This window comes from Triturus cristatus, chromosome 3_1 (genome assembly GCF_964204655.1).
Source record: "Triturus cristatus chromosome 3_1, aTriCri1.1, whole genome shotgun sequence".
Lineage (NCBI taxonomy): Eukaryota > Metazoa > Chordata > Amphibia > Caudata > Salamandridae > Triturus > Triturus cristatus.
The window spans coordinates 681,591,782-681,605,451 of record NC_140583.1 but is presented as its reverse complement, the minus strand read 5'-3'; the positions used below and the strand labels follow the sequence as shown (position 1 = coordinate 681,605,451).

The 13,670-nt window shown below is 47.2% G+C and overlaps 1 protein-coding gene across 1 annotated transcript in view; it reads right to left on the bottom strand.

Moving 5' to 3' along the window:
* LOC146860799 (ras-related and estrogen-regulated growth inhibitor-like) overlaps positions 1-7,953 on the bottom strand; it is a 319,363-nt gene extending 311,410 nt beyond the window's left edge. Inside the window, exon 1 of the mRNA XM_085644758.1 lies at positions 7,318-7,953. Coding sequence (XP_085500884.1) covers positions 7,318-7,426 — 109 coding nt within the window. The 5' untranslated portion in view covers positions 7,427-7,953. The remainder of the gene's footprint in view (positions 1-7,317) is intronic.
* Between the last annotated feature and the right edge of the window lie 5,717 nt (positions 7,954-13,670).

Genomic DNA, 13,670 nt, shown 5'->3' with positions numbered 1-13,670 from the left:
ACGAATGATTAAAGAATGCAGTCCAGGAGAAAATTATTTGTTCTCACTAAATTAATCATGAATTTAAAAAAAAAGTTGAAATATTGCTCAGTAGTGAGCCATACAACTGATTACACAGAATAAAAAACAGTTGAAGCATTTGGACATAATCAAGAAGTTAATTAACTTTGGAAAGTAGTACATCCGGGGAGGACACATATCTACGGGTGGGTAAAGTACACGGCTTATCAAAATAAGTTCCCAGCGATCAGTAGGGGACACCTATAGTTACAAACTAAAATATATAATGACAGTAATGCAATTATAGAGTGGATAAGATTTTGTAAAACACGGAATGCTGGGAATTCTGTCATTTTGTTCCTATCAATTGTGTTCTTCTCTATCTTTATTTGTTTTCTATTTAACTTTCAGATTGCTTCTCTACTGAGCAACAAGGTAATGTATATATAAACATATAGATACATGGACCCGCTAATTAATCTATCTACCTATCTATCTGTCGGTCTGTCTGTCTATCTAGTCTGTCTATTCTGTCTTTCGTGCTACCTACCATCCAGTGGATGTGTGTTATATATTTGGATATTTGCTATGTCAGATTGGACCTCACTAGAATGTGAGACCCTCTAAAGACGTTCACCTGCACTAGGGGCCAGGAGCTGCGAGATACATCAGGGGGCTTGCTGGCTAAAGAAAGGCGCTAGACCCATCCTGAGCACTGACAGGTTATGCATCAGAGGGCGGGTGTATCACTGGGGCGGCCCTGCACTGCCCGGGTCCTGCTGCCCTGTCCCTGCTAGTTTATATTTGGAATAAGGCGCGCCATTGTAGGCATGAGGCCAGGATGTATCTTACTATTTTCTGGTGTATATAGTAGGGATCTGTGACATTTCCCTGCACCTCCTTTGGATCCCATGGCTGACTTCGGCTCTCTGACCGTTTTGAATCAATCTTGGGGAGACGGCCTGGAGTCAGACTTCCAACTGTGAGCCCGATCCGGTGCAGCTGGGCAAATCCCACAGAAATGGGCATCTTCAGTCTCATACAAACGGGACTCGTTGCGGCTCCTATTACTCAAAAGGTATTTCTGGGGGGAGTGAGAGGTCAATAGCCCTCTCCCCGTCGACCTCCTGGCAAGGTTTAGTCATCTCCAACCAAGGCCATGTCCAATTTCGCACCAGAATCTCTCTCGCTCTGTATCTTCACGAATGCATTCCTTCTTCTTCACATAGCGCACTGAGGCAGCTCTGCAGCGGCGTGCAGCGCCATACAATGACCCTTGGGTGAATAAACACTCTAAAATTCAGCGCCAAGCAGTTTTTATGTTTGATTTATGGCCTGCTCCGTTGCTCTCTGATACGCATGTTGTAAGAAAGACGGTTCTCTCTTCTGCTGCCGACTACTAACTGCTCTGTTCCAAGCTTGGCGCGTCTGTGAACTTCATAAATAACTCGCTACGGAAAACGATAAAACGGCTCACAAAGTCAGAGTCCTACATGCGGAAGAACCAGTTTTCCCACAGCAGTGGTCATGTAATCACTTTCATAGGTCTTGAGCACAAACTTGTAATCGACTCCCTTTTAGTGTATTGAGCGCCAAGAATGGCTCGTTTTGTTTGCTATTCTGAGTAATGGCCGACTGCTGCAACTCTGTACAGTACTTCTTGACTTAACAATTAACATCTGCGTGTCCTGTGCATGATGCCGCATAATAACGGACGCTGGGGCTGGGTTAGGGGTGAGGGAGGGGGCGTGCCTGCGTCATTCCACCACGCGCTACAATGCGGCGTGATCACCACTGTCTGCGAGACGGCCCAAGAATGAACGGCATTTTAAACCTCACGTTTGTTGTTCCTGCCCGAACATTATTGCTGCGCCGATGACATCAACGGCCTGAACAAAGGAATCCTTCAAAGAGGAGCATTCGGTTTGGAGGTGCTCGAAATGGAAAATAAAACCTGGGGGCTCGCCACGCTGCACCCCCGCTCTTGAATTCAGTCTGGGCCAGTGTCAGTGAACTCTTAATGAAAGAGTGTCCCGGAAGCGGCTGCCGCATCGAGGCCCCGGGAAGAAAGCGGCCCTTCTGGGAAGCCAATGTCTGTCCCATGTACGCCTCACCAGCTAGCCTGTAAGGGGCTTTATTACTTATTAGACGCCTGCAGGCCCGGTCTGTAATGATGGGAGTCCCATGCAAGGCCCAGCAGCCCTGCTGAGAAATACTTGTACTAACCGATCCTATACAACGAGCAGCAGCCCCGCTGGGAGCGCGGTTCGCATACTAGCCCCGCTGAGTAGGGTCGCACCTTTAACGTATACCAACCTTGCTGAGGCGGGACTATACCATTGAACATGGAACTCTCTTGAGAAGTGCAGGCGCTGTTCCTCTAGTCTAAATGCAGCAGGCCTGCTAAGAAGTACCTATGCTGTCCTACTAAACGAAGCCCCGGTGCCCAGGGCAGCTCTTTCTCATGAGACATAATGCAGCCTCGATGAGAAGTGCAAATGCTGTCCCATTACATAGATCTGGGAAGTGCAGGCACTATGCCTTTAAATAAATGTCTTGAGATAACATTCTAATATACAGGCACAAAATAATACAGTTAAAGAATCCTTTTTGGCCCATTGTAATGTACAGAGGTCCGTTGTTCCCTCTCGAGCTTTGCGCTATATAGATACCAGTACAATGATAAATGCATAGCACTGATGAGACGTGCCAGTACTACCCCGACAGACATGCTCAGACCTGCTAGAAAGCGCAATACTGTCCCTTTACTACAGATCTGCTGAGTAATGCAGGGGTGGTCCATTAAACGAAGCCCTGGTGAAAGGTCTGAGTACAGCTGGATTAAATGTAAACCTCTTGAGAAGTGTGAGTATTATCCCATTGAACATATAGCAGCCCTGCTGAGAAGTGCATGTCCTGTCCCATTACAACAGCCCTGCTGAGTAGTGCATGTACAGTCCCATGAAATGTAGCCTTGCGGACTAGTGCACGTACAGCCGCATGATTGCGGACAAGTGCACGTACAGTCTCATGAAATGTAGTCTTGCAGAGAAGTGCAGGTGCTGTCCCATGAAATATACCCTTGCGCAGAAGTGCACGTACAGTCCCATGAAATGTAACCTTGCAGAGAAGTGCACATATAGTCTCATGAAATGTAGTCTTGCCTTTCTGAGAAGTGCATGTAGTCCCATGAAATGTAGTCTTGCAGAGAAGTGCATGTACAGTCTCATGAAATGTCGCCTTGCAGAGAAGTGCATGTCCAGTCCCATGAAATGCAGCCTTGCGGACAAGTGTACGTACAGTCTCATGAAATGTAGTCTTGTTGAGCAGTGCATGTACAGTCCCATGAAATGTAACCTTGCAGAGAAGTGCACATACAGTCTCATGAAATGTAGTCTTGCCTTTCTGAGAAGTGCATGTAGTCCCATGAAATGTAGTCTTGCAGAGAAGTGCATGTACAGTCTCATGAAATGTCGCCTTGCAGAGAAGTGCATGTTCAGTCACATGAAATGCAGCCTTGCGGACAAGTGCACGTACAGTCTCATGAAATGTAGTCTTGCTGAGCAGTGCATGTACAGTCCCATGATATGTAGCCTTGCAGAGAAGTGCACATACAGTCTCATGAAATGTAGTCTTGCCTTGCTGAGAAGTGCATGTAGTCTCATGAAATGTAGTCTTGCAGAGAAGTGCATGTACAGTCTCATGAAATGTCGCCTTGCAGAGAAGTGCATGTCCAGTCCCATGAAATGCAGCCTTGCGGACAAGTGCACGTACAGTCTCATGAAATGTAGTCTTGCTGAGCAGTGCATGTACAGTCCCATGATATGTAGCCTTGCAGAGAAGTGCATGTACAGTCTCATGAAATGTAGTCTTGCAGAGAAGTGCAGGTGCTGTCCCATGAAATATACCCTTGCGCAGAAGTGCACGTACAGTTCCATGAAATGCAGCCTTGTGTAGAAATGAATGTACAGTCCCATGAAATGTAGCCTTGCAGAGAAGTGCACATACAGTCTCATGAAATATAGTCTTGCCTTGCTGAGAAGTGCATGTAGTCTCATGAAATGTAGTCTTGCAGAGAAGTGCATGTACAGTCTCATGAAATGTAGTCTTGCTGAGCAGTGCATGTACAGTCCCATGATATGTAGCCTTGCGGAGAAGTGCACGTACAGCCCCATGAAATGCAGCCTTGCGGAAAAGGGCACGTACAGTCTCATGAAATGAAGTCTTGCTGACAACTGCATGTACATTCCGATGAAAACCCCCTTTCTGATAAGTGTGGCTTCTATACAATTAGACAAGGACTGGCCCTGTAGACAAATGCAGGTACGGGAAGAAGGTCCATTAAATGAAGCCCTGCTGAACCTCTTGGTACAGCTCCATTCAATGTAGCCCTCTTGAGAATGACATAAGTAGCCCATTAAAACGTACAGCAGATTAGCTGGGAAGTGCTGGTGCTCTCCTGTTACAAGGAAAACAGGGCCAGATGAACAACCCTTGCTTACTATCACATACACCCCGAATTGGAGTTTGTGGCAGCAAAACAATTTTTTTTAAAGGATTCATCCTAATGTAGGAGCTGCTCTAGTTTTCCCGACTCTTAAAATGGGATTGCGACTAGATACTGATTTGGTAGTGGGAAGAGGCATATGGTGTGTGTCCCTTCCAGATACCGAATTGCTATTCAATGGTTTGCAACCATCCCTCTACCACAAACTATTGAAAATTTACCAACTCACAAGTGAGGGTGATAACTGATCCTCGAAGGGTATGGGCTCCTTTACGTCCCTTTCTCCTTTATGAATGTTTGTAAAAGTTTCAAGGGGAGTGGTCCAGGGAAAAACGTAGTTATTTTTAAAAAGCAGCCCAGTTTCCTTTAAAATAACCTTTATTTAAAATCAGTCACGGACCTGGTAGTCTGTTGTAGCTTGCAGGCCACCATCTCTGGGATTTTGTCTGATCGGAGTGAGTTTCAATTTTCAACCTACATGAACATTAATGAGATAAGTCGGTCTGCGACCCACTCTGATTTTGCATTTTACAAACCGACCTAAAAATACAAAGATCGGTTCATAAGCATCAATGCTGGTCTCAGGGAAGGGTTGCAAATTACAACTGCTGTCAGGAGCATCTGGCTCACAATCCTGCTGAGAGGGGCAGGCACTGCCCCATTAAATGCAGCCCTGCTGAGAAGTGCAGGTGCTGTCCCGTGAGACATGCCAAGCTTGCTGAGAGGTGCTGTCCCGTGAGACATAGCAGCCTTGCTGCGTAGTGCAGGTGCTGCCCCATGAGACATACCCTGCTCCCTGAGAGGGGCTGTCTCTTGAGGCACAGCAGCCTTGCTGTGCAGTGAGGTGATTCCCCTTGAGGCACAGCAGCCTTGCTGAGCAGTGAGGTGATTCCCCTTGAGGCACAGCAGCCTTGCTGAGCAGTGAGGTGATTCCCCTTGAGGCACAGCAGCCTTGTTGAGCAGTGAGGTGATTCCCCTTGAGGCACAGCAGCCTTGCTGAGCAGTGAGGGGATTCCCCTTGAGGCACAGCAGCCTTGCTGAGCAGTGAGGTGATTCCCCTTGAGGCACAGCAGCCTTGCTGAGCAGTGAGGGGATTCCCCTTGAGGCACAGCAGCCTTGCTGAGCAGTGAGGTGATTCCCCTTGAGGCACAGCAGCCTTGTTGAGCAGTGAGGTGATTCCCCTTGAGGCACAGCAGCCTTGCTGAGCAGTGAGGTGATTCCCCTTGAGGCACAGCAGCCTTGCTGAGCAGTGAGGTGATTCCCCTTGAGGCACAGCAGCCTTGCTGAGCAGTGAGGTGATTCCCCTTGAGGCACAGCAGCCTTGCTGAGCAGTGAGGGGATTCCCCTTGAGGCACAGCAGCCTTGCTGAGCAGTGAGGTGATTCCCCTTGAGGCACAGCAGCCTTGCTGAGCAGTGTGGGTACTATACAATCACAAGTAGAGCATCCCCGATGAGAAGCGCAGGTGCCATCCCATCACAGACTGCTGAGAAGTGCCTATAGTCTCATTAAATGAAGCATAGAGCCTCAGGAAGCAGCCTTGCTGAGAGGGGCGGAGCTGTCCCATTAAAATGATAGCAACGCTGCTGTCATAAGTGTTAGCACAGCCCTAATAATATCATATGACCCCTCTTCAGAAGGGTTGAGAGTCTAAAATTATCTGCCCATGTAAATAAATACTCATGTGGTGCACTCCAAGCAGGGGGGGGGGGGGGCATGAACCCCCTCCCCAACCCTCCGTCCCCCAGCTTTAAAAGCTACAGCAGGGGTGGGATTTTTGATGGGCCTCTTCTGTCTGCAACTCAGCAGACAGTGGCTCTAATTAACGTGCAAGGGTGGAAAGGTGAGTGAGTGAAAGGATAGATAGGTGAAATGATGGCTGGGTTGGTGAGTGAAGCTGTAGATGAATCGATGCATGGATAAATAGGTGTAAGGATGGATGTAAGGATAGATGAGTGAAAGGGAGGAAGGATGGATGGGTGGATGGATGGAGGGATGAAAGGGTGGATAGATAGATGATGAGAGAAAGGATGGATGATGAGTGAAAGGGAGGATGGATGGAGGGGTTGAAAGGGTGGATGGATGAATGAGTGAAAGGAAGGATGAATGGATGGGTAAAAGGATAAATGTAAGCAAAGATGCGTGAAAGAATGAAGGAGTGAAATTGAGGATAGATGATGGCTGGATGGATGAGTGAAAGGGTGCATGGATGGATGGATGTGCGAGTGAAAACATGGATAGAGATGGATAAGTGAAAGGATGGATGATTGAGTGAAAGGATGGATGTATTTGATGGATAGGTGTGAAGGTAGATGGATAGGTTTGAAGGTAGATGGATAGGTTTGGACATGGATAGGCAGACGATGGACGGAATGGTTACGGACTGAATGTTAGATGAAAGACTTGAATGCAAAGGTGAAATGGTGGATATCAGCAGGTGGGTGAAAGGATGAATGTATAGATACTTTGATTGGAGAGACAAGCAAGCTCTTCTGGGAAGGGTCGCGATGACTTGCTTTGCTTTCATGGTGCCACAAAAGCATTGGTTCAAAGTGGAAGTATTTTATTTTTCTGGCTTCTCCCTTGACTCCCAGCCATAAACATCAGCCCTTTATGTGTCTGACTTTTGAGGGGAACTCGAGGTTCCAGCACAGAGAACAAAGCAGTGTTTGACCGAGCGGCGTCCCCAGTACCAGTGCTGTCGGGGCTCAGACTGGCCTACACGCCAGACGGCACCCTGCGCTGCGTGTTTTAAGAGAGCGGAATAAACCAGTACACGGTGAATAAACGCACACAGCTGGCAGCGCCTTACCTGTCTTTCCCACGGCGCTCTGCCCCAGCACCACCAGGCGCACAGTGCGAGCGGGGGCCAGGCTCACGGAGCGCCGCAGCGGCCGGGGCAGAGGGAAGGGCGAGCTCATGGTGCCCGGGCTCAGTCGGCTTCTCTGTCCTCGGTGCCCCGACGGCTCCGCTCTCCGCTGCACGCGTCCCTCCTCTTGACCCGCTCCCTCGGACTCCTTCAGACTCCGATGCGGGGAGCACGCTGTCTGTGGCGCAGCTCCATGTCCCCAGCCTCGGCGCCTGCACCCTTCCCCTGCCCGGATCTCTGCACTTGGCTCTGGGTGTCAGGGGGCCTGGGGGCAAGGGGCAGGTGGGATCCAGCACCCCTCCTAGCCCTGGACGGCGGCACAACCTCCCAGACAGACAGGCACGCGGGACTGACTGCTTTACAAACCCCGGAGGAGTCCTCGGTGCAGTGAACTGCCTGTGAGATCAGTCACCCGAAGCGAGCGGCAGCCGTCCCAGCTCAGAGCGCCCACCCCAGCCCCCTGCCGCCCACACCACGGCTCAGAGCGCCCACCACAGCCCCCTGCCGCCCACACCGCGGCTCAGAGCGCCCACCACAGCCCCTGCCTCCCACACCGCGGCTCCTGCTCAGACACTGAGTGAGACTCTAATTTTACGCACTCTCGGCAACAATTACTACAACACGTTTGGACTTGGACATATTTCGAAGTTTCTGCTTCCCTCCTTCATATTCAGCCCATGCACATAAACGCCACAGATACACACACCGCCCTATCAGAATGTTCAAAGGCAGCAGTTTATTCATTATGTACTACGTTTCAAACGTGTATTTGTGTAGGAAAAATATGTCCCCAACACTTTTTAACACCAAGGTCAAAGTGAGTGGGAATCGGAGGTGCCGAATCCCACTATTATTTTTTTTACTGCTGAATAAGTTACCGTACTTTTCTTAAAAATACCTTTGAGTTCAATTACATTTCTTTTTGCAGTTTTAGCAAAGCTCTTATTTTCTAATTGTACTTCACACTTTCTTTGAAGTAAATTTTTCACATGAGCCGGGAAACATCTAAACTACAACCTGTTTCAACTAACCCCTTTCCAGCAACTTCTTGCGTCAGACTCCCACCAGGCATTTTATTGAGCGCTGGAATTTATTTTCTTTAAATCGTAGTATGTGGAAGAAAACCCCCATAACATTTCCTTCTGCATGAAACGGAAGAAAGAACAAGCTTTTGCAATGCAATCGGTCTTGCCTTTGGGGCTTAATAAGTATTTAGCCATGCGGCACATTGACTGCTGCTGGGGGCCAGTAGCGGTTCCACGGGTGGGGGGTGGGGGGGGGGGGGGCGGTTTAAGGGAAACATTGTATCGCAGTCTTGCAAAATAAGAAAATGCCGGTACTCCATACCGGACAGTACAGGTCCATTTAAAGCACTGGTGTACCCCCAATCAAGAACCACAGGGCTTTAAGTGGGCCGCGTCACACCGGTGCTGAACACCAGCAGTTTTTTAAAGGGGGCCTCAAAACAGGTCTCTATTGAGCTCTGTTTTGTGCCCTGGCACAGGCAATCTGTTTTTTACGGACTGCAGTGACAACAGTCACATCGATGTGCGCATGCTCACACAGCTCCTCACTTCTCACTAGTGGAGAATTTATGGCATGACGGCATGCCAGGTGAGCATTGTAGGGGAAGGGAACTCCTTTAAAGAGTCATTTTCTGATTCAGCAGCTCGTCTAAAGACTAAAACACACCTAGCGCAGGCAAAAGAAGCCGCACATCTGGCCAAAAGGAAAATACCACTAATCCCTGTGGCCTTGACAGTACTCTTGAGACCTCAGAAGAAGAACTGCCCTCCACCACCCCTCCGGAGTGTGAGGAATTAGGGGTAGACCAAGATAATGTTGTATTGGATGGCCTAAAGGAAAATTAAATGGAACTAAGCAATTTCCATTGTTCTTTAAAAAAGCTATCCTTCAACCCCCCTCGTTAAGTCTAACCTTAAAAACATCTAAAGATCACTCAATAGAACCAGTGTCACCTTCAGTATCAATAAATGTAACATCTTTAGATCCAGAGAGTCGCCAATGTATTCATGAGTCTGATTATCCGATAGTCCTGGAGTCAGTTAAGTGTTTTGATCAGGGTCAAGGTCGGGGTCAAAGTCTAGAACTAGGGGCCCCATCAGCACCATCAAGCCCTACTGCATCGTTGCCGCAGAATTCAATCTTACCTGAAGGTTTATTGATCCAGAAGGTTACTATGTCTGAAAAAACGTCCAGTTATATAGCTGAATCTCAGGATAATTTTGTCCAAAGTACAGAAACACCGGGTGAATGCCAACTGGACATTAGAGATATGCTCAATCTTATACTGCATGAGGTTCATGAGATAAAAAGGACCCAGAGACTGGAAATTGCTGCGTTGCATTCACGACTAGGGAAGAATGAAGAGGTAATGACAGGTTTTCCTGCCAAACTTCAGGAGGCAGAAACTAGAATTTCAGATTTGGAAGATCAAATGAATACAGTTATTGGGGAAGTAAAAGAGGTTACAAAAAAAAAGAACTATCTGGAGAATAAGCTTGAAGATTTAGAAAACCATTCTAGGAGGTCAAACCTCAGGATTGTAGGAGTTCCGGAAGGTATTGAAGGCTCACAAACTTTACAATGGTTAATTCCACGGATGAGGGGAGGGGGGGCGGTTTAAGGGAAACATTGTATCGCAGTCTTGCAAAATAAGAAAATGCCGGTACTCCATACCGGACAGTACAGGTCCATTTAAAGCACTGGTGTACCCCCAATCGAGAACCACAGGGCTTTAAGTGGGCCGCGCCTCACCGGTGCTGAACACCAGCAGTTTTTTAAAGGGGGCCTCAAAACAGGTCTCTATTGGGCTCTGTTTTGTGCCCTGGCACAGGCAGTCTGTTTTTTTACGGACTGCAGTGACAACAGGCACATCGACGTGCGCATGCTCACACTGCTCCTCACTTCTCACTAGTGGAGAATTTATTGCATGACTGCATGCCAGGTGAGCATTGTAGGTGAAGGGAACTCCTTTAAAGAGAGTCATTTTCTCTCTGGATTTTCCTTCTCTTTTTGAAACTCAGAAGCAGCAACATTGGTGTGGTGTCACCAGGGCTATAAGTGGAAGCTTTTTCAAAGATATATAAAAGCCTTAGTTGCTGCTCATTTATCTTATGCAACTAACAACCTTTGACAAAGCCAATAGTTCTGACATGTTGTAGGTACTATGTTACTTGTATCATATATCTCTATGCATTGATAGAAACTGCAAAATACAAGTCGGGCGGCACACTATGCTAAGCACATATTTTTAGCTTACGTGTTTTAAGCCACGCCCTTAATTACATTGGCCACGCCCCTTTGAGAGACCCACCAGTTTTTTCATCCCACCTAAAGCCCTGAAGAACCAGCTGTCTGTCTCAAGATTAACACCGTTCTTTTTTAAAACACACTTAGAACAACAGCATCATGCACTTGTTAACTCTATAATAAACCGGAAGGAAAATGATAAAAGCAACAAGACTTCCAAAAATCCAAATATTATCTAAGCAGTCTGATTTGGCCAATACAGGAAGAGCCACGGCCTCGCCTTACTAATCTGTTTATAGCAGTATATTTTGATAACACTATTCGAAATAGTATCTGGCCGGTATTGTTGTCGTCGGACAGCATGCCAGAGAACCACGCCTCCGGATAGCCGTAGGTGACCACTGCCCCACCCCCAACATGGCGATCTCTACCTGGTGTGCTGCTGCTGTGGGTCGGCGTTGCGAGTGATTCCTGCTGCCCTCTGAAGCGGCTCGTGCCTCGCCTGCGGCTGCTGCTGGTGTCTCGCGGGCGGAGCGAGCTTCGGAGCGTGTTTTTTCGGCGGCGGTGTCCTGTTTCCGCGTTTGGTGGGTCCATCGTATCGGAAGGTGAGGAGGAGGCGGGCATTCCCGATTACCAGCGGATTACTGGGCGGCGGAGGCTGGGAGCAACCAGATGGTATGGCCGCAGTATGTGTCTGACCGGAAATGAAAAAAAAACGATGTGCTAATTCGAAAAGGCTCTAACAGGGAGAGCCTTTTATAATGGGGGAAAGAGACAAAAATAAATAATTGAAGAGCCCCCACAGCAAAAAAGACTTAAGGAATAGAATGGGAATGGGAATTCAGGAGGCTCCCTTGCCCTCTTGCCTCTCGTTAAAGTGAATGAAGACACGGCTGGCCTGTTGGGGGAAATAAAAAAATAAATATATAACTAAAAACGAGTAAGACACAATACATACAATCTCTCTTGGAGGCGAGGTGACTATCTCCGTGCAACTGTGCCTGTGGTCTGAGTGCTGCAGGGAGTCAGGTCATTCTGAGACCTAATTATCTCCTCTATGCTCTTGGAGAGTATTGTGAAAAGATTATGGTGAAGGAGTGTGTTGCTGTGATAAAAGTAAAATCGTAACTGATTGGGCTCTTGGACTCCTGGTGGCCGGCGTGAGCAGGGTTGTCGGGGTGATTCTAAATCCTAGGAGACCAAGCTGGAGTTGGAGTGAATTCGGGCAGAGCGACCCAGATGTAAAATAAATAAATAAATAAATACGAAGGAGCGAAGGAGTCACACTGAGACATTGGGAGCAAAAACAAAATACAAAATCAACAAGATTGCAAAAAAGTTAAGAAAAGCTAAGGAAAAGCTAAGAAAAATGGGTAAACCTGCGAAACATGCCGGCGCCAAATCTGATTCAGCAGCTCGTCGAAAGACTAAAACATGCCTAGTGCAGGCAAAAGAAGCCACACATCTGGCCAAAAGGAAAATACCACTAATCCCTGTGGCCTTGACAGTACTCTTGAGACCTCAGAAGAAGAACTGCCCTCCACCACCCCTCCGGAGTGTGAGGAATTAGGGGTAGACCAAGATAATGTTGTATTGGATGGCCTAAAGGAAAAATTAAATGGGACTAAGCAATTTCCATTGTTCTTTAAAAAAGCTATCCTTCAACCCCCCTCGTTAAGTCTAACCTTAAAAACATCTAAAGATCACTCAATAGAACCAGTGTCACCTTCAGTATCAATAAATTTAACATCTTTAGATCTAGGGAGTAGCCAATATATTCATGAGTCTGATTATCCGATAGTCCTGGAGTCAGTTAAGTGTCTTGATCGGGGTCAAGGTCGGGGTCAAAGTCTAGAACTAGGGGCCCCATCAGCACCATCATGCCCTACTGCATCGTTGCCGCAGAATTCAATCTTACCTGAAGGTTTATTGATCCAGGAGGTTACTATGTCTGAAAAAACGTCCAGTTATATAGCTGAATCTCAGGATAATTTTATCCAAAGTACAGAAACACCGGGTTAATGCCAACTGGACATTAGAGATATGCTCAATCTTATACTGCATGAGGTTCATGAGATAAAAAGGACCCAGAGACTGGAAATTGCTGCGTTGCATTCACGACTAGGGAAGATTGAAGAGGTAATGACAGGTTTTCCTGCCAAACTTCAGGAGGCAGAAACTAGAATTTCAGATTTGGAAGATCAAATGAATACAGTTATTGGGGAAGTAAAACAGGTTACAAAAAAAAAGAACTATTTGGAGAATAAGCTTGAAGATTTAGAAAACCATTCTAGGAGGTCAAACCTCAGGATTGTAGGAGTTCCGGAAGGTATTGAAGGCTCACAAACTTTACAATGGTTAACTCCACGGGTGGGGGGAGGGCGGGGGCGGTTTAAGGGAAATATTGTATCGCAGTCTTGCAAAATAGGAAAATGCCGGTACTCCATACCGGACAGTACAGGTCCATTTAAAGCACTGGTGTACCCCCAATCAAGAACCACAGGGCTTTAAGTGGGCCGCGTCTCACCGGTGCTGAACACCAGCAGTTTTTTAAAGGGGGCCTCAAAACAGGTCTCTATTGGGCTCTGTTTTGTGCCCTGGCACAGGCAGTCTGTTTTTTTACGGACTGCAGTGACAACAGGCACATCGATGTGCGCATGCTCACACTGCTCCTCACTTCTCACTAGTGGAGAATTTATTGCATGACTGCATGCCAGGTGAGCATTGTAGGGGAAGGGAACTCCTTTAAAGAGTCATTTTCTCTCTGGATTTTCCTTCTCTTTTTGAAACTCAGAAGCAGCAACATTGGTGCGGTGTCACCAGGGCTATAAGTGGAAGCTTTTTCAAAGATATATAAAAGCCTTAGTTGCTGCTCATTTATCTTATGCAACTAACAACCTTTGACAAAGCCAATAGTTCTGACATGTTGTAGGTACTATGTTACTTGTATCATATATCTCTATGCATTGATAGAAACTGCAAAATACAAGTCGGGCGGCACACTATGCTAAGCACATATTTTT